Source organism: Artibeus jamaicensis, unplaced genomic scaffold (assembly GCF_021234435.1).
Source record: "Artibeus jamaicensis isolate MK-2021 breed Jamaican fruit bat unplaced genomic scaffold, CSHL_Jam_final contig_384, whole genome shotgun sequence".
Lineage (NCBI taxonomy): Eukaryota > Metazoa > Chordata > Mammalia > Chiroptera > Phyllostomidae > Artibeus > Artibeus jamaicensis.
In genome coordinates this window covers 7229362-7246048 of record NW_026521810.1, presented here as the reverse complement: position 1 = coordinate 7246048, position 16687 = coordinate 7229362, and the positions used below count along the sequence as shown (strand labels likewise).

Here is a 16687-nt window from a genome sequence, read left to right as displayed (position 1 = left end):
GATGTTCATAAAAAATTGATGCTTATAAAGATGGTTGCTTATTTTGTCATTATTGTATTTAATAGGTCAGAAAAGTAACAAAGACAAACCCGTTAACCCCCAAAATATTTTTGGAGATTTTACTGGCCCATGACAAGCCAGTGGTCTGGGAATTACTGTTCTAAACAATGTGCATTTGGCTTTGTGCTTATATACAAGCACCTGTGAACAGGGTTTCTGACTAGAAATTCATTAATTTAGTTATAGATTGAATGAACATTTTTTGACTCTCTCTTGAATGCAGGACACTGTACCAGATGCTTTTCATGTCTCATTTCATCTTTATAACAGCTCAGTGCTGCTGGTTCTCCTCTTACTGTCTTACTAACCCTGTGAGCTATGTGTTATTTTCCCTGCTTCTACTGAGGAGATAGACTCTCAGAGATGGAGTTCACCCAAGGTTATTGAGCCAGGAGTGGTCTGGCTGACCACAGTTGGTACCCGGCTCTCCCTGGTGACAGAGGCCATACTTGCTTTTTTCTCTCCATTGTTCACAGCTCATGTGCTTCAGACCTGTGGAAGTTTAGTAATGGTTCATGAATCCCCAAGTCCACGGGTCTCCTTTCAATCAAGATATACTAAAGGTACAATCATATTTAGAGAACTTTTTTTTAAGTTGCCTTGCAGTACAAAGTTGCCTTGCAGTACAGAAAGCATTTCTCCACCTTACAGAGAGCTATTTGTACAACAGCAGGAGTTCCTCATTTTTTGGTGACTCTTGGGTTAGGAATGAAACTGCCGCCTTTGCCTGAGTCAGTGTGATTCTTCAGCTTTCCGTTCCAGCTACATATAGGCTGCCTTCCAAGGAAAGGAAATTGCCGCTGTGTGGTATTAGTGGGTGCCCTAGAAACACTTCGTGATCTCCTACCTGGGCATAGGAAATAAGATGCATTCAAATAATAATATGAGGGGCAAAGTTGGAAGCTAAGTCATGAGTTGCTGAGGGAGACAGATTTCAGCTCTAAAGCTGTGGGGCTTTGTCTAGTGCAGTGTTTCTTAAATTTGGCTGTCTATGCTGCTTTTTAAAAAATAAACCCGTTCCCTACTCTAGACCTACTGAACAAGACTATGTGACTCAGGGACACACAGGTGTGTGCGGCTGAAAAGCTCCCCCAGGCGATCCTGAGAACCAGGTTACCTCTGACTGCATAGCTGGACGCCGCACCAGCCTTGGGAAGAGTAAAGCCCCTTTAGGTTAAGGATGGTTCTCCTAGGCACTTTTTTTTTTTTAATCTTTTTAAAAATGATTTTATTTATTTATCTTTAGAAGGGAAGAGAAGGGAAGGGAAGGGAAGGAGAGAAGGATAGGGATAGGGAAGGAGAGAAATATCGATGTATGGTTGCCTCTCATGAGTCCCCTGCTGGGAACCAGCCTGCAACCCAGGCATGTGCCCTGACTGGGAATCGAACCGCGATCGTGTGGTTTGCAGGCCTGCGCTCAATCCACTGAGCTACACCAGCCAGGCTCCTAGGCACTTCTTGAGTTGGTACATGAAGCAAGCCTTGGGATCATCAGAACTCCCCAGGACATTTTTAATTCCTTCCTTTTCCTCACTGGCCACTGAAGTTAGAAGCTTTCTTGTCAAGCCCATTTCTGTAAAATATTTGATGAGCACACTCACAAATCTATTGTTCTAGATCAGCAATTTTCAACATTATCTATCTCATGGCATACGCAAACTTAATTACTAAAATTCTGCACACCAAAAAATGTATTTTTTGCTGACCTGACCAAAAAATAGGTATAAGTTTGATTTATTCATACCGAGTGGCTACTGTTGCGTTGGCTGTTGTCATTTTTCTTATTTGACAATCTAAGGGAGAAGAGGTCAGTGCCCCTGACTTAATAGTCAGGTATTGCATGCTTTAAAAATTCTTGTGGCACAGTGGTTTAAAATAGCTATCCTAGATTGTAGAAGAGCAGTTTATAGCACTTAGATCATTCCCTGATTCATTGAATCTCTTGATGTAGCCCTGTATGTATTCCACCAGCAGCTTGAGAGGAAAACAGCTGAGAGCTGCTCCGAGGCGCACCCCGCACTCCTTCCTGTGGCCTCTGGAGCCCATTGGGATCTGGCTTCTGCCTCAGCTCACACCAGCCTCTTCCTCACTTGCTTAGTTTCAGACACCATGTCTTCTACAAATGTGCCAAACTCATGCTGCTTTTGGGGGACTCCCTCTAATTAACACTCTGAGTCTCGGCTTAGATGTTGACTCTGAATCAATCTCTGTTGTGTCACCTCTTCATCATAGTATTCATCATAGTGTTTATCATTGTCTGAAATTTTATTATAATTTGTCTCTTCCACTCTGTTGTCAGCTCCATGAGAGCAGGTACCTGTTTATGTTGTTTCCCATCAAACTCAAAGCATCTGGAATACTGTCTGGCTGGTAATAGGTGCTCAGGAAGCATTAGAGGAAGAAGTGCTTTGGGCCGTACACCCTCACACACCTTTATTTCAGGGCAGGACTGTGCTGACCCTCCATTGGTATCTCTTGGTGCTAGAAGTGTAGCAGTTTTCTAGAGCAAAACTAAATAATCTTGAGCTATTTGTCATGTTGCAACACTCCCGTGGAGCTTTTCCTTGTCCACATGTAGGTTAGAGTGACAACAGCTATTTAGAAATGTATGTCCATAGGCCCAACTAGAGGGTAAATGATCCCTTAGGATTAGTGTTAATTCCAGTCTCTCCAGTCCTGCGCTGTATACATGTCAGGCATTTGCTGTATTCTGAGATCCTACAAAGTAAAGAACATCTTTTTATTTTTTTTAATTTTTATTTTTTAGATTTTATTTTTATAGAGAGAGGAAGGGAAGGAGAAAGAGAAGGAGAGAGACTTCATTGTGCAAGAGAAACATCGATCCATTGCCTCTCGCACACCCCCAACTGGGGACCTGGCCTGCAACCCAGGCATGTGCCGTGGCCGGGATTGAACCAGTGACCTTTTATTTTTGCAGGATGATGCCCAACCCACTAAGCCACACCAGTCAGGGCAAAGGACATGTGACCTCTTCCAAAGGACATTTTCACTTTGGAAGAACTCAGCCCTGTTTGGCATTCTTGTCTGTCTCCTTGCTATGGAAATACTGCTGTCTGGGTACAAACTCGCGGCCTGATCTCCCGACTCTCAGAGACATAAGTGGGGACTGTTTGGATGGTGTGATGCTGTGTGTTTCATAAAGCTTCTGAAAGCTTCAGGACCTGTGGTCGTAAGCTTCAGGTTTTCCTAGAGGACCTCTGAAAATCTGGTGATAGTAACACGCCCTCCCTCAGAAAATGTACAAGCACCAGTGCATATATTTTTGCCTATAATTTTTAGGGGCATAAGAACTTAAATGCCCTTCATAGACCCTAAATGTCTTTTTGGGGTTGAGATTGGTTTGCTTATCCACCACAGCTGGGTCTTGGCTCTTCCATGGCTGTTTCTTTCTGACTTGGTCTCCCGTCTTCTGTGCCCTCTCGTTTTTAAACCCGTTGGACTCTCTCAGGCCCAGAAGAGGCGATATTCTCCAGGAGTCCAGGTACTCAGTTGTTAATCCACCATGGCTACCCTTTATTTTCCGCGTGTTCATACAACATTTGCTACTGTTAAGTATCCATGTGGCTACTGACTCAGGAGTCACGAGTCTCTGATTTTGAGTGCTCCTTCTCCTTGCATGTTGACTGTTGGGGACAGTGTGGAATTCATTGAGTGGCATGTGTCATGTGACCTCTCCCTTCATTTACACTGCCTAGCACTGGGCTTGCTCTGGAATGGTTAGCTTATCATTTCTAAGGAAAAATTTGCTCCTACAACTCTGTTGGAGAAAGGGCCTCTGAAGTAGGTGGGGAAATGGGTGGGATCTGGGGAAACCTGCAGTGGAAGAACTTTGTCCTGTGTATTATTGGGGGAAGTTGTGTGCGACTGAAGCTTAAATGGGCTGGAAGTTTTTTTTGGTTAAGAACAGTCATCTTGGCTGGAGAACACCATCCAGCAGCCTGGTTCTGGCAGTACTCTTTCTGAGTCTTAATCCATTCAGCATTATGTGCTCATGGGATTTTAGAATTTGAAAGGAGCTATCCTGAATGGAAAGATTTCCCTGATCAAACAGGTATTTTCAGAATGCCTGTTGTGTGCAAAACGCTTGCTCTGGCAGGTAGGGTGGGGGGATATGGGCCTAGGTGGAGACATGTAAAGTAGCATAATAAATTATTGTTTTATTCAAGAAGTTGACATGGCAGTGGGTAGATAGGTACATACACATAAAAAGAAAGCCACTAGTCTGGGGAAGAACACTCATGCAAAATGGTTATCTCCGGGAAGAGATACGAGTCAGATTCCAGAGCCTTAGAGGAGCTGAAGTCAAGTACAGAGTTCAGTCGCTTACTTGGCCGTATCCTTTTAGTGTGGGTTCTAGTGGGTTGTCAGTGATGTGTGCAGGCATTCCAAGGAGCACTTCCTTACTGTCTTCTGCTTCTCCTTCTCTACTTTCCCAGCGGGTGTTCCCCTACATCTCAGCCATGGTGAACAATGGTTCCCTCAGCTATGATCATGAGCGGGATGGGCGGCCAACAGAGCTGGGGGGCTGTACGGCCATCGTCCGAAATCTCCATTATGATACCTTCCTTGTGATTCGCTATGTCAAGAGGCATTTGACGGTGAGTCTCTGTTCTAGACCAATATGGCTGTCTGGTTCCTGCTCCCATGGCCTGGCCCTGATTTCTTTCTTCTTCTTATTCTAGATAATGATGGACATCGATGGCAAGCATGAGTGGAGGGACTGCATTGAAGTGCCAGGGGTCCGCCTGCCCCGGGGTTACTATTTTGGCACCTCGTCCATCACAGGGGATCTTTCAGGTATCTCCACATGCACTTCTTATTTGCCCAAACTGAAGTCACATCTTGGTAGCCAGGCCTTGGCAAGGCTTCTCAGAGGAGAGAGTCAGACCAGCAGAACTCTGGGAAGCAGATACCCTGGGAGTGTTTATCTTCCTACATTCCCATACCCAGATTCCTTAAGACCCCAGGCTTAAGTTGTCCTCGAACAGCTGTCCCAGGAGATAGAGCTATGGAAAAGTAGTTTGCCTCTTTGTGGAGCCACCTCTCCAGCTTGTGTTTTAAGTTCTGTACTTTTCTGTTTCTGGTGCCATCTTTCTAGTCTGCTTCCTCTCTTTCCCCTCCTAATGTACTCAGTTTCCCTTCTCTTAACAAGGCTTCTCTGTAACTCTGCCATCCCTCTTCCGACTGATACTGAGGCCCTGCTTTGTGGCCAGACTTGTGAATGTCGTATGTGGAGATGTTCCTGTTTCCAGCCATCCCCCTCTGGACATGCTGCCCTGGACATGCTGCCCTGGGCCTGTGTCTCTGCCATGCTGTCGGCACTCTTCTAGTGGAAGTTACTTCCGTGTCCTGGCCATGTGTGGCACTCCGTTTTCAGTCCTCGCTCTGTTTCCTCTTAGGTCTTTTATTTTTCTTTAGTGAGAGAAGGGAGGGAGAGAGTGACGAAGAGAAGCTTTGATGTGAGAGAGAAACATTGATTGGTTGCCTCTTATATGCATCCCAACCAGGGCCAAACCCACGACCCAGGCACGTATGTGTCCTGACCAGAAGTCAAACCCGTGACCCTTCGGTACATGGGACACTGTTTCCTATAGGTCTATGGTTGGTTTTCCAACCAGCTGGGCCACGCCAGCCAGGGCTCTTCAGCTCTTTTGACCATTTGCCCTGAGGGTCTTTCCTGACATGACAGTTGTGGCACTGACAATACCTTCTGCTTTTCCTTTCCCCACTCTTTAGAACTTTCTTTCTCCTTGTCCAGATTTGTGGCTTCTCTCTTTTTAAAATTATTTATTTTTTAAAGAATGGGGAAGAGCCCTGGTTGGTGTGTGGCTCAGTGGATTGAGCACCGGCCTGCAGATCAAAGGGTCGCTGGTTTAATTCCTAGTCGGCACACACGCCTGGGTTGCTAGCCAGGTCCCCAGTGGGGGGCACTTGAGAGGCAGCCACATGTTGATGTTTCTCTCCCTCTCTTTCTCCCTCTCTTCCCCTCTGTCTAAAAGTAAACAAAATCTTTTTTAAAAAATGTAAAAGGGAGGGAGAAAGAGAGGGAGAGAAACTCTTATCGGTTGCCTCTTATACATGCCCCAACGGAGGGCACTGAACTTGCAACCCAGGTATGTGCCCTGACTGGGAATGGAACCTGCCACCTTTCACTTTGTGGAATGACACCCAACCAACTGAGTCATGTGGGCGAGGGGTCAGTGGCTTCTCTTTATTTGCTTGTTCTCCCCCTTGGCTTTAGCCCGAGTCATAACATTATTTGAGAAGAGGTAAAGAACTGAATGCATAGGGTTTTTTAATACATAATTTATTATGAATAAAGCTAATATGAAACAGAATTTTCTTCTGGCAGAAAGGAAAGGCAAACACTCACGGGAATGGGCAGCAGCTGCTTGGTTCCAGCCATAATTGCCAAGAGAAAATGTGGGCTCAGTCAGGCCATTCTTGGTTTTTAAGAGAAACTGGGAACTTGGATCTCTAAAGTGAAATCTGATTTTTTAAATTCTGGCTTTTAAAAAATTCAACTTTCTTGAGATATATTTTCCATAGAATAGAAGTATATAATTTGAAGAGTTTTGACAAATATTTGCACCTACGTCCTCACCTCCACAGTCAAGATACAGAGAGTCTGTCCATCACTGCAGGAAGTTCCCTGTGTCCCTCGGCAGCATCCTTCCCTCGTCCTCTCCTTGGGCAGCCAGGCTCCGATGGCTGTGAGCCGGGCCGGAGCTGTGGGACAGAGCTCCCCTTGGCTCAGAAACAGGAGGCACGAGCTTCAGATCTTTGCTATGTTAATCTTGTTACATGACTCAAGTTGAAAGAGGTATCCTTGTCTACTTTGAATTTTCCTTTGAATTTATAGGTTTCTAGGTCCTGTGAGTTAACTTCCTGGTGTACTTTTCAATGGGAAGTTGTTCCCAACTGTTAGAGATGAACAAATAGAATACAGTCAATTTTTGTTTATTCTGAGGCATCCTTTGCTCTAGGTTTTGGGTGGTAATACCTAGGTTAGTAAGTCTGTATTTTCTGCCCATAGGTTGTCCCTCAATAGAAATTGCGTCATCCTCTTAAGGTCTTTCTTGTTGATATCTTCTTACCATTAATGCAGCAAATTGTTGAACATGCTGAGAAAGTTGGGACACATTCCAGATGTACCAGCCTTTGGCGCCCCACATTGTGAGGAGTGTTGCTCTAGCTTTTTATCCTGTCCATGGGTCAAACTCAGCCCTGACAGTAAAAATATCTAATTGAAGGCAAATCCAGATTTTTCTATCTAGGGATTCTCTAGAGATTCTAAGAGTCCAAGCAGGCATAGATGCCATTCTAGTAATAGAAATGGCAAGAAATCCAGTCCCTGATAACCAACCAAGTAGCCATGAGCTAGCTGTATGGCATTCAGATTTGTGGTATACAGAATCACAGTTACAAGGAGCCACAAAGTATTAGGCCCAGTCAGGAAGGGGAACATTCTGTTCTGTGCCACAGCTGAGCCCGGCAAGCAGCCATCAAACCGCTGTCACCAGGAGGCCCTTTCCTGTCTTGAAAGTGTGTCATTCCCATCAAAGGGAAGCTCAGTGCTGCTGGTTCTCCTCTTACTGTCCTGGAACATTTTATGTATCATGGGGGATTTCATTCTTGTATTATCTTTAAATTTGTGAATTATGTAGGTAATGCTTGTTAATAAAAGCTTTCAATATGGAGTAATATAGAATAGTCCTGTTCCTTACTCTTGCTAGATGAGAAAACAGGCCACAATTATTCTTTCAAGGTCATTGCTAGTTAGCTGTGAATCAGAAGCTTGAGCCAAGATACTCCAAGATACCTCTTTTTGAGAGGGCTTGAGCAACCCTTATTCTTTTTTCTTTAGACAACCATGACATTATTTCCCTGAAGCTATTTGAATTGACAGTGGAGAGAACCCCAGAAGAGGAGAAGCTGCATCGAGATGTGTTCCTACCCTCCGTGGACAACATGAAGCTGCCCGAAAGTGAGCACAGGGACCCTGGGAAGCAGCCCATGGTGGGAGAGGAGTCACAATACTGGGGATGGGCTCGCAGGTCCGTCTTCTCTCTATCTTTCCTCTGCCCAATAAGCAGCACTGGCACAGTGCTCCAGTGTGCAGCACTGTCTTCAGGTTACAGATGAGCAGTTGCTTCATTTTAGATTAAAGCATCTGGAAAGGGAGAGTGAGCTCTGGCTCCCAGAAATGGGCATCGGGTCCTGGGGCATTAGTAGCCTGTTGGGTGGTCTTTCCCAGTAGGGTAGGCTCCCTGGTGCTGACTTTCTTCTCTTTCACTTCCTCAGTGACAGCCCCTCTGCCACCCCTGAGTGGCTTGGCCCTCTTCCTCATCGTCTTCTTCTCTCTGGTGTTTTCTGTATTTGCCATTGTCATTGGGATCATACTCTATAACAAGTGGCAGGAACAGAGCCGAAAGCGTTTCTACTGATCCCTTCTGTGACCACCAGCCCTGTGCTGTCACCATGAGGTGTGGGAGGAGCAGGTGCTGTCCTGAGCACATAGCCCATCAGTCTTCTCCAGTGTCCGGCAGCTGGTCAGGGACTGTGTTTTGTCACTGGAGCTTTAAATTCAGGGACACTGTATTCCCATGGTCATCCTTGGGGACTTCTGTCTCTGGTTCAGGAAGCCCACCCACCCCAGGGCAACACTTCTGTGATGTGCCTTTCCCTGCAGTCTGTCTACGGGGTGCACAGAGGGATGGAGATAGTACCTGCCATTATGATGCCAAGATCACAGAAAAGAGCTTCACTGCCCTGGCTGCCTTGATGTGGGACGCAGGACCCTTGTCCTTCTCATTTAAATCTGCAAAGAATGGAAAATTGATAACTCCTCATACCTTCCTGACATCCATTCATTGGTTTTTGCTTTTTGTCTGAGCCTTTCTTCACCTGAGGAGCTCTCCTTGGAAATCTGGATGGAAACTTCTCCACTTTGCCTTCCTCTCCCTCTTATTGTCCTCTCCAAATGCAGCCTGAGCTTGAGAAGACATTTTGTGCCTCTCTGTTGGGGTCTGAGGCTGCAGAACAAACATATTTCACTGACCCTCATTAGGTGTCCATAGGAAGAGTGCTTTCAGCTTTGGCTTGCTGCTCTAGCCTTTGCTTGTCAGTGTGGATCCTGGTTCTGTTGGTGTGTTTGTGACTTTCCCAATTAGGTACCATTAGGCTCTTAGTCATGTTTGGCTGGAAGTTGGTGTACAAGTCAAGAGAATCTTGGAAGATCTCATGGATAAAACAGGAATAATTGTGACACTAACCAGCTCCAGGTTTTGACACCAAAAGCAACGTTTGCCGTGTGATCTGACCACATGGAGATGCTTCTGGACCATCTGGAGCTTTCTTAGCTGCATGTTTTGTGTCTGTCATAATCTTCGGAATCCCACTTTGAGTGTTTAAAATGTAAGGAAGATTTCTTTGTATAGCTGTGGCCTGGATACTCCGCAGGGGGAAATTTGGCTTCTTTTTCCTAATGGATAAGGAACAGCTGCTGTTCTCATGATGCAAACCTGCCATCAATAGGCTCTCATCATCCGTGCCTGGAAGCATTCATTGTCATGGAGCAACAGTCTGAGTGCATCCTCCAGGGGTCAGCCCTTACTCCACTGCCTTATTTGACAAGGGGTCACACTCTGTTCTGCTCACCTGTCTGCCTATGATGAAATCAGCTAATAGAGGGCCTGCCCAGAACTTCTGTAGCCTAAGGGAAATTCGTAAAATGGCTGATGGAAACAAAACACTAGCTTCTGACTCAGTGCTCTTCCTTCTAGGGGTGCATTTTGGGGAGGGTCCAGGTCTTCTTCCTGAGCCCATAAGTCCTTACTCTGCCTTCTCCTCTGTTGGGAAGTCCTCGGCTCAACACAGAAGCAAAGGAGGGTTACCTTACCTGAGTATGGGTTTCTGTCCTCTTGGGCTTTTTTATGTCCTTCCCACATGCTTAATTAAACCTCGTGGGCAGTAATACTCTCCTGCAGACGGGATTAAGGTGGAATCCTCCTAACACCTTCCCCGCAACAGCAGAGCACCTCCAGAGTGCCAGAGGGCAAACAGATCTAGAGCTTCACCTTGTGATCAAGTAGAACTGAAAGAGCAGATGGTTCTTTTGTGACTTTGAGTTCAGGAGATTGGATAGAGCCCTGTGGTGAGAGGACCTAGGTGGGCTCTTGAGAAGACCTGGGCCTTGGTGCAAGAGGTGTGGGGTCTTCTCGTGGGGAGGCATGTTGGTGAGAGAGCTTGAACTCATAGGTTTTGTGTGATTTCAGCTCATGAGTGCCTTGAGGCTTCTTAAGGAAGGTAGGGAAGACATGTAATGCAGTCCCCACCTGGCCTAGGGCCACCTTAGAGCTGCGTGGTATAGGAAGCTGTCTAACCATTACGTGGTGTGTCCTGTCTCACCATACACAGCATTCTCTGTTACAAAACTTGTTTATTTTAGTGGAAAATTACAGCTTTGCCTTTCTTGCTGGAAGTGGTTTCTGAACAGATTAGCCAGAATATTCCCAGCCCCTTGCTGCCCTAGAAGATAGAAACAAGGAATTGACAGGAAGCTTCAGGGCAGGGCTGACAGCGGGCAAAGAAAAGCCAGACATGGACAAATTAGCCTTGTGGGGCTGGAAGTTCTGGGAAAATATCTTGCAGGTGATTCATGGGTCCTCGCAGGAGTTTCAGCCGATGGCCTGTTGTAGGCTCTAGGTTAGGATGCTGGGTGGTGATGTCAAAAGAGCTGGCATTGCTGGTGTTTGGTGAATTGATGATATTGGTGAATATTTTAATGGGCATATTCATCCGAAGTGTAGGCTTGATCCAGCTCATGGCCAAATAGTTCTAGAGAGAACAGGCAACAGACTGAGGTAGCAACCAGAAGGCTCTCTCTCTCCAGAGGCAGCCCATGAGCAACCAGTGCCTTTGTCCCTGTCCCCATGGTCGTCACTCACCGGAGCTGAATACATGAAGCTGAACAGTATAAACCCAACAATCAGTATGATTGAGCCAACTATGATTTTGAAGCGGTAGCGTTTCCAGCAAACATAGCAGAAGTTTTTAACGGGTGACTGAAACCATGAGAGCAAGGTGTTGGTGCGTCTGTCCATGAGCAGAGTTGATGTCAGAGAATGGAAGGCAGAGGAGACCTTCAGGTCAACTTTTCCAGAGCAAATACCCTTCTTTTTCAAAAGCAGCTTCCGCCCCATCCCCCACCTCCCATGGCTATTCCCTCCTGATGGTGATCGAGCATTGAAGCTGGGGTGGTGGGAAGTAATTACCCCTCCACTTGTAGTCTCACCAGGCACCATCCTGGACAAATTGCCAGGCCCAGCAGCTCAACTTTATGAATAAGGAAGAAAGATCTGGTGCTTGCACCCCACAGGACTCTTACAGGGGAGGGTGAAGTGTAGGGAACTGGTTGGGTTCTGACTGGCCTCGTCCGGCTGGCCTGATCAAGGCTTCCTTTTCTGACAGAATCTCCAGTGTCATCTTCACTTTACCCTAGAAATACCGCAGAGGGTAAGGGGCTGCTGAGTGATGATAGCAGGAGCCTCTTCCCAGGACCCACAGAGGAAAGGGGATTTAGCTAAGGCCCTGAGGGGGCTGTGAGAGCCAAATGATGGGGCCCAGCAGTCTTATGCAGTAGACACCTTCCCCAGCTCCTACCGACAAGCGCCATCTGCCATCCTCAAGGACCTGGGAAGGCCACCAGCCAGTTACAGTCTTCTTCTGAAAGAGGGAGAAGTGCTTGTGCTGGAGGAAGTGGGGCCACTTGGGGTCAGGGTCCATCATCCTGATGGAACACATCTTTGCATGTTGGGCTGGGTAGGGCATGTCAGACAGATCCAGCTCCAGGACCCCTGAGCACAGAGAAATGCTGTCAGCAAGGAGCTGCCTGTCCTGAGGTTACAGGCCCTATGCCAGAATCTCACCTAGGAAGTCGTCAGTGGAGAAGATGTTATTGTCCCAGACCTGGATGATGAGTCGGGCTGGAAACTTCATCACTGTGGGGTCCAGGTTCCATATGTAGTCCTGAAGGATGGCAGAAGAGCTTGTTACTGCTATTCTCCTTTGAGAATCCCTTTGGCCATCTTAGGAGCCCATTACCCAGCATAATGGACTGTCAAGGAAGAGGGTTTCCAAGTGTTCTGGTGTAGCTTGCAAGCCTCTGAAGGGAGGGCAGGAAGAGGAGTCTACCTCCAGGCCCATTACCTTCTGGCTCAGGATGCACACTTGCTCAGCTGCCAGGTAGTCCAGGGTGAAGATGAACCGCCAGTTAAAGCTGCTCTCCCCAGTCAGGGAGTGGTAGTGGATATCTGTCTTCTGCATGTCCTTCTCTAGCCCGAATAACCACCTGGGGTCAGAGTCCTCTCACCTGGGGTTCATGTGCACTGTCCCCATCCCTGAGCTGGAGTCCTGTGGGAAGGGCTGCCCAGCGGACACCAGGTGCAGTGGATGTGGAGAGATGTCACCCCAGGATGAGAAAGATAGGCAGGAAAGCTAGAACTGGGGAACTCAGGGAACTCTGCTGGAGCCCTGCCCCTGTGCCTTACCCTTTGACGAAGATGTCACTCATCTTCTCATTACTTAAACTGACACTCTTCAGGTCCATGTCGGCAGTTTTCCAGATAATGCAGCGCAGCTCATACCTGCGGCCATGGCTCTCTGAGGCTTTGCCGAGGACTTGCTCCCCAGCCGCAGCCTTGGTAAGGAAGAGGGGCCTGGGTGGCTGCCCCCCACGCCCACACTCATGCTGCACTGGTGGGACTCGGGGAAAAACGCCTCCCTAGATTCTCAGCAGAGGAAAGCATGCCTGCTGCTCCTTACTGAGAACACTGGTGCTCAGCCCCTGGGAAGGCTGCCCTGGGAGGTGTGCCCACACTCACCTTTTAGGATTCCTTGGTCTGATGTTGACTGGGGGGCCAGGAGGACCCAGTTTCTTGGGGAAGATGTCCACCCACAGTTGTACCTTGCCCTAAAGCAGAGATAAGTTAGCTGGCTGGGGTTTGCTAGCCTCTGTCCTCAGTATGCCGGCCTGGGGAGCCCTGTTCCAGGTGCTTAGTTCTGCTGAGGTCCTGCTCCCAGCACTGAGAAGGTGGGGTACAGTATCTGAGGTGGAATGACCTCCTACAGGGAGAACAGTGCGGTCAGGTTGATGGTGTGACAGCTTTGAGGCTGACGATCATGGGGCTGGGGTGTCGCTTGTGACTGAGATCTGGAGAGTTAATGCCATTTAGCAGGTGATACTTAGGATTGTCTAGAAGGCTCCAGAATGGGGTGGGGGTTTCCTTTATTAACCAGTAATCTAGATGGCCAGTCCAGATCTCCAGATTGCTCTAGGGCATGGAACCACACCCTGAGGATGTGAAGCTATCCACAAAGCACAGAGGTCCGAGAGGAGGGCGAAACTGGTGGGAAAAAGGAAAAGGGAGGAACTGTCCACCCTGGAAGAAAGTTAAATATATTCTTTCAAACTATCTGACCTAATTTTTATTTTTTGAACTTGACTTAATGTTTTTAAGAGAATAGTTTTAATAAGAATGTTTTTTTTAAAAATGCTCAGCAAAAAACTGTCTAGAATGTGGTATCAGCTTGAGAAACGTGAAGGATGCAGTGAGCCATTCTGGTGGCTACAGGGTAGATGATAATAGGGGCCTGTGGGGTGTTTAGTTCTCTCTTCTGGGTTCCTGCAGTTAACAGCCAAACCAGGCTTGTGACATCTGCACACCGATCCTGGTGCCGCTGCTCCGCCCTCCCTCAGGCGAGACTGAGGCAGTGTTGGCCTGGCTGCTAGGGCACCTCAGCACATCCTGCCGTGGACACTTGGCCTGGTTTCCTGCACACGGCTTTTCCAGCTCTGAATCTCTCCATTCTAGGTGGCGTCACTGGAACTTCTTGTTAACATGCACATTGTACATGTCTTCTGTCTGTTCACGTCTATGAATGCACGGCCTCTCCTTCCTCTCACAAGTCTCTGTCCTGGATGGGTTGGGTATACACTGCACCCGCCTCCCGATCCAGACCCTCCGGTCTCATACCTGGTCAATGCCCGGCTGGCTGTTGCTGTACAGAGTGCGGGTCTCCACGTGCTCAGGTACCAGCCCCTGGGTATGCAGGAGGTACAGTGCAAGCCGCTCTTTCTTGGGTCCCAAGTATTGAGCAGTAGGGGGTTTTGACTCTAGATTGGAGGGAGACAGGAGGGGATCTTGAGGTCATTAGCCTTCCCCTCTCCCAGGTAGCCCCCTACTTTCCTTGTGCCCAGCCTGGACAGTGGCCATGGCTGCCCTCTACAGGAGGAAGGGGAAAGGGATGCCCTCTGGCAGCTCTTCTGTCCTGGAGCCTCCCCAGTTTCTGAGGCCCGGGCTATGCTTTCTGGCAGTGTGCCGTACTTCTTACCAAAACGTTGCAGCTTGAATTTTTTCCCATTGTAAAAAACAGAGTCACCCTCAGGGTTGAACAGAGGTGGAGGCAATCCTTTCCGCTTGGCATGGTGTTCCAAGAGGAAGCTTGGGGGCACCTGATCCCGCCACCTAAAGGGCCCTGACCTGTGGGGATACGTGAGGGGGGAAAGGTGTGGTTCTTGGAGAACATGCCACTTTCAGCTGCAGGATGACCAGTGGTGGGGGTGGGGAAGACAAGTTTAGACTCTAGATCCCCAGCTCAGAATGCAGGCCTCTTGGAAGGGGGCCGTGGGCTCACTTCTCCACCCTTCTCTCTGCCCTTGCCCTTGGTCAGGTCCGCTCTCACTGGCAGTAGGATTGGGAGAGCCCACAGCGAGCTCCGAAGCCAGACAGGAGTCGGTTTTCAAGGTCAATGACTGTGGTTCCAATGTTATCATCAGGTGAAAACAGGTCAAAGTCATACAGCTTAATCTCTAGGTCCTTCTCCAGAGGGATGGTGCAGCTCAGTTCAAACATCCTGGTGGGAGGGTGTTGGAGACTGCAGAGACCCTTGACTATGTCACCTACCACTTCCCCCTCCAGCATCTCTGCCCCGAGGGCCATGTTCCACCCTCTGGTTTGGTCATGTGACTGTGGACAACAGGGCCTGGGTTGCTGTTCTCTGCCAATAACCATCCCCCAGTATGGCTGGAAATACTGTTGATAGGCTGGGTGTGGAACTCAGCTCCCATCCCAGACAAAGTGTGTGAGAGGGAGGGTAGCACTGGGCTTACCCCCCCCCCCCCATTTATCTTCTATCTGTTGAGCACTTTCAATGTGTAAGAAACCATGCTAGGAATTGGGTGGCCAGAAAGGAATGCAAGTTCTTTGCTCGTGGAGCTTTCTCCTGGCACACATGGATGGGGTGGAGAAGTGGGGTTAGGCAAGTTGGGGCAGCTCACATGCCAAAGATGGGATCCACAGTGTTGGGCTGGTACGAGTCCCGGTTGCCAAGTTTTGTTTGCCCCACTGTCAGGATCACATAAGGGTCACACTAGGGGTCAGACACAGCAAGGGAAGGACAGGAAATGGAGAGTCAATCCAGGCAGGTCAGGCAGAAATGAGCCACTTGCACCAGATGGAGCTTGTGGGGAGGTGGCAGTCTGGGTGGCAACAGCCTGAGGGAGCTCCAGGACATGGGGTTTAGGGCAGGGTATGGGAGGTGCCCGGGCTGGGTGGGGCCCCAGAAGATGGACACTGCCGGTTTGGGGCTGCTCATTACCAGGCCATTGTAGTCTTGGGGCTGTAGGTTGATTGCTCGTACCACGTACACGCGCACCAAGCATTGCTGAGGGAAGTCTTCTTTACCAGGCCAAACTGAGAACTGGCGGGGGGGCTGGGGGGCTTCTGGGTTCTCAGGAAAGGGGTAGACACGGAAATGGCCCTGTTTGTGTGTTGGGAAGGTTAGCATCGGCAGTTCTAGTGTACAGAACCCTCCAGGAGGTACCCTGGTCCAAGCTTAGGAGAAAGTGGGTTGTGTGTGGGTGGCAGGGGCAGGAGGCCACAAGAACAGGTAGAGGCAGGTGCAGCAGAGATGCTATACAGGTGTACTTCCATCTAAGAGGGCTCTAGGCAAAGGGATTGTGTTTGCTAGGTGATCGCCAGTTTCTGCTGATGTGAAGTCCCATCTCAGTCCCATCCCCTTCAGGTTTCCCATCCCCTTCTCTAAGGCTCTCAGGCCTTGGGAAACTGGCATAAGCCAGAGCTGAGATGAGAAGGCCCTCACCTTCCTGTGTAAGTGGAGGTCACTCTGAATCCCTGCATAGTTCAGTCTCTGCTTCCCCACTCCCCAAATAATTTTTCAAGCCCTCCCTGTCCCATTCTATAAGGAGCATATAGAGCCATGGCTTTAATAAGAGTCCTTTGGTCACAGAAAGGGCATACGGAGACAGGGCAGCTTAGCTGCTAGGCTAGACACGCACCTTGAACTCCCCTACCACAGGGCTGTCTGACTTGGGCTGTTCCTGGTAGAGTTTGAAGGTCTGACAGAAGTCCTGCAGGCCTTGGAAGGCTGGCACAGCCTCCAACTCACAGTCATACACCTATAAGAGGTGCATGGGGCCCAGGCTGCATGGGGATTGAGGGACCACCAGCTCCCAGGTCTTGCTTCCAAGCACCTGCCCACTCAGCAGCCCCAGGGGCAAGCAGGCATTGCTGCCTGCTTTGGG

General features: G+C 48.6%; 2 protein-coding genes across 5 annotated transcripts in view; one reads left to right on the top strand and one right to left on the bottom strand.

Annotated features, from left to right (window-relative positions):
* LMAN2L (lectin, mannose binding 2 like) overlaps positions 1–9838 on the top strand; it is a 32406-nt gene extending 22568 nt beyond the window's left edge. For 2 of the 4 annotated variants that reach the window (XM_053664569.1, XM_053664568.1), the window contains 4 exons: positions 4518–4679; positions 4764–4878; positions 7949–8068; positions 8386–8867. In XM_053664569.1, coding sequence (XP_053520544.1) covers positions 4518–4679; positions 4764–4878; positions 7949–8068; positions 8386–8528 — 540 coding nt within the window. In that variant the 3' untranslated portion in view covers positions 8529–8867. Of the gene's footprint in view, positions 1–3529; positions 3563–4517; positions 4680–4763; positions 4879–7948; positions 8069–8385 lie in introns of all 4 variants that reach the window. The other 2 variants (XM_053664567.1, XM_053664566.1) reach the window with 2 other exon arrangements.
* Positions 9839–10692: 854 nt separating this feature from the next.
* FER1L5 (fer-1 like family member 5) overlaps positions 10693–16687 on the bottom strand; it is a 54378-nt gene continuing 48383 nt past the window's right edge. The window contains exons 40-53 of the mRNA XM_053664532.1: positions 16442–16561; positions 15742–15903; positions 15422–15513; positions 14827–14997; positions 14476–14624; positions 14118–14257; positions 12966–13054; positions 12633–12728; positions 12292–12433; positions 12012–12111; positions 11746–11939; positions 11471–11580; positions 11031–11178; positions 10693–10920 (exon numbers count right to left, since the gene is read on the bottom strand). Of these exons, the coding sequence (XP_053520507.1) occupies positions 10693–10920; positions 11031–11178; positions 11471–11580; positions 11746–11939; positions 12012–12111; positions 12292–12433; positions 12633–12728; positions 12966–13054; positions 14118–14257; positions 14476–14624; positions 14827–14997; positions 15422–15513; positions 15742–15903; positions 16442–16561 (1941 nt within the window). The remainder of the gene's footprint in view (positions 10921–11030; positions 11179–11470; positions 11581–11745; positions 11940–12011; positions 12112–12291; positions 12434–12632; positions 12729–12965; positions 13055–14117; positions 14258–14475; positions 14625–14826; positions 14998–15421; positions 15514–15741; positions 15904–16441; positions 16562–16687) is intronic.